The sequence below is a fragment of the Trypanosoma equiperdum genome, assembly GCF_001457755.1.
Source record: "Trypanosoma equiperdum strain OVI genome assembly, contig: ctg_778, whole genome shotgun sequence".
NCBI lineage: Eukaryota > Euglenozoa > Kinetoplastea > Trypanosomatida > Trypanosomatidae > Trypanosoma > Trypanosoma equiperdum.
In genome coordinates this window covers 10,003-12,187 of record NW_027124729.1, presented here as the reverse complement: position 1 = coordinate 12,187, position 2,185 = coordinate 10,003, and the positions used below count along the sequence as shown (strand labels likewise).

Sequence of the window (2,185 nt, the reverse complement as noted above, 5' to 3'; positions counted from 1 at the left end):
TTTTTTTTTATTTTTTATCTGGTTACGCGTCGAAAGGAGTGTGGTCCAAGCGCTGGGAACATTTGCTCAGGTGCGCGTCTGCCTCCATATGGGGCCCTTTAAGAAACTAATGAGAAAAAAAAAGGAAAAAAAAATGAAACAAATGTTTTATTGCAGCAAAGGAAACAGTCGCTGCTTTTCTCTTTTTTTGTTTCCCTTTGATCCCATCAGAGTGCATCCTGTAAAGTTTCTCTTTTTTTTTCCCCCTTTTCCACGTGCATTTGTATATATTTTCTATCGGGTATTATTATTTTTTTTTGTGTGTTTGTTTTTTTCTTCCGTTGTGTGACAGCATCCGTATATATAAATATATATATTATTTATTTTCCTTTTTACGTATTTTATTTAATTACAACCTCGAGAAATCATCATTACCACACGTGCGCAGTCGTAACTGCCTCTTTTTTTTCTTTTTCTTTTTAACATTTCTTCACTCAAATATGTACTTTTGTTTCCATGTGAGTGAATGAATGTGCGACATTCCGTGACAATTCTTCCGTCACCCATCGTAATCCTCACCGTATCTCTGATTTATTTTCATTAATGTTATTCGCATTATTTTTTTCTTCATCTTTTATTATTATTTTTTTTAAATTTAATCTTTCCTTCCTTATATTTATTACTGTTACCTTCCACTTTTACAGTTATTTTATTTTTCTTTGTTTGGGGTAATTTAATTTAATTTAATTCGTGTCGTCGTCGTTGTTGTTGTTTTGTTATTATTTTCCTTTTATTGAAAGAAAAGGGGATTGAAAAAAAAAAGAAAAAAAGAAAAAAAGTGGAAATGAGAGTTGCGTTAACTGACGCAACTCCGTCGCTATGTTTTAATGAGTGACACGCGTGTCTTTTTTTTTTTAAAAAAAAACCTCTCTTTCTTTCTTTTACTATTTTATTATTTTATTTCTCTCTTAAACACACGCACAAATTGCAAAAGCAAATACACCGAAGAAAAACACATTTCATCATTCTCATTATTTTTATTATTGTTGTTGGTGGTGGTGCTGTTTTTTTTTCCCCCCTCCCCCTCCTCCTCCTCTTCCTTCTTCTGATTTATGTTATCGGCAATCTTATGTTTGCTCTCTGATGCATTTATGTTTTTCCTTTCTTTCTTTCTTATTTATTTATTTCTACTCCCTAACATCACTCATGTCTTCGATATTTTACTACCTTTTTATGAGCTATTTATTTATGTTTGTGTTTATGTTTATGTGTGTGCCGGCAGCGACTTCCTGTCCTTATTATTCTTCATTATTATTTGTATTTATTTTCTGTTTGATCCGTTTTTTCCCCCCCTTTTACTCTGCCTTATTATGTCATGTCTGTCCTTCTTTTTCTTTTTTTTTTTGGTTTTTACTGTTTTTTTTTACTTTTTGTATATCTTCATGGTAATTTATTTCCCCCCTTTTGTTTTTTTCTTTCTATTATATATACGCAATGTGTAACAAATATCCCTTTAAATATAATATCACTGTGTATGTGTGTGTGTCGCGCACCATTTGGCTCATAAATGTCATGTACCTCATTTCCCTTTCTTTCTTTCTGTTTAATTCATTCCTTCCTTTTATTCATTTATTTACTTATTTACTTAATCTGCTTTTTATTTTATAAAAAAAAATATATATATCTATATATCCATCCATCCATTCATCCATATATATATTAATATATTAATATATTTAATTATATTTATTTATATAAAAGAGTGCTGATATCAAATCGTTTCGAATTTTAACTCGTGTTTGCTTCGGGTTTTTTTTTACCCCTCCTCCTCTGCTGAATTGACAGGCGATTATCCAATGGAGATGGTTGATATTATTGTTATTATTAGTTTAACATATGCGTGTGTTATTTTTTATTCTAACGCAAAAGTGATGAAGAAAAAATAAAAAGAGATTATCTGCAACGTTTTATAAAAATAAAATAAAATAATTACTGTTGTTATTGTTGTTGTTGTTGTTGTTGTTGCTACTGCTATTATTATTATTATTTTTAAAAATATTATGAATATTTATTTCCTTTCTTTGATGTGTGATCGCATCTACTCCTCATTTTTCTCGAGTACATGTACCGAAAATGCCATAAATTCCGCTATTTTTTTTTTTTGCGTTTGTGTGGTGACAGAATTGTGAAGAAATTATTCAAAAAA

At 29.8% G+C, this 2,185-nt stretch overlaps 1 pseudogene across 1 annotated transcript; it reads left to right on the top strand.

Moving 5' to 3' along the window:
• The first annotated feature begins 88 nt into the window (after window positions 1-88).
• On the top strand, window positions 89-509 carry TEOVI_000364400:pseudogene (annotated as a pseudogene). Its single transcript is given in 3 exon segments — window positions 89-292; window positions 295-441; window positions 444-509. Coding segments are annotated over 3 exon segments (417 nt in total).
• Window positions 510-2,185: the final 1,676 nt, after the last annotated feature.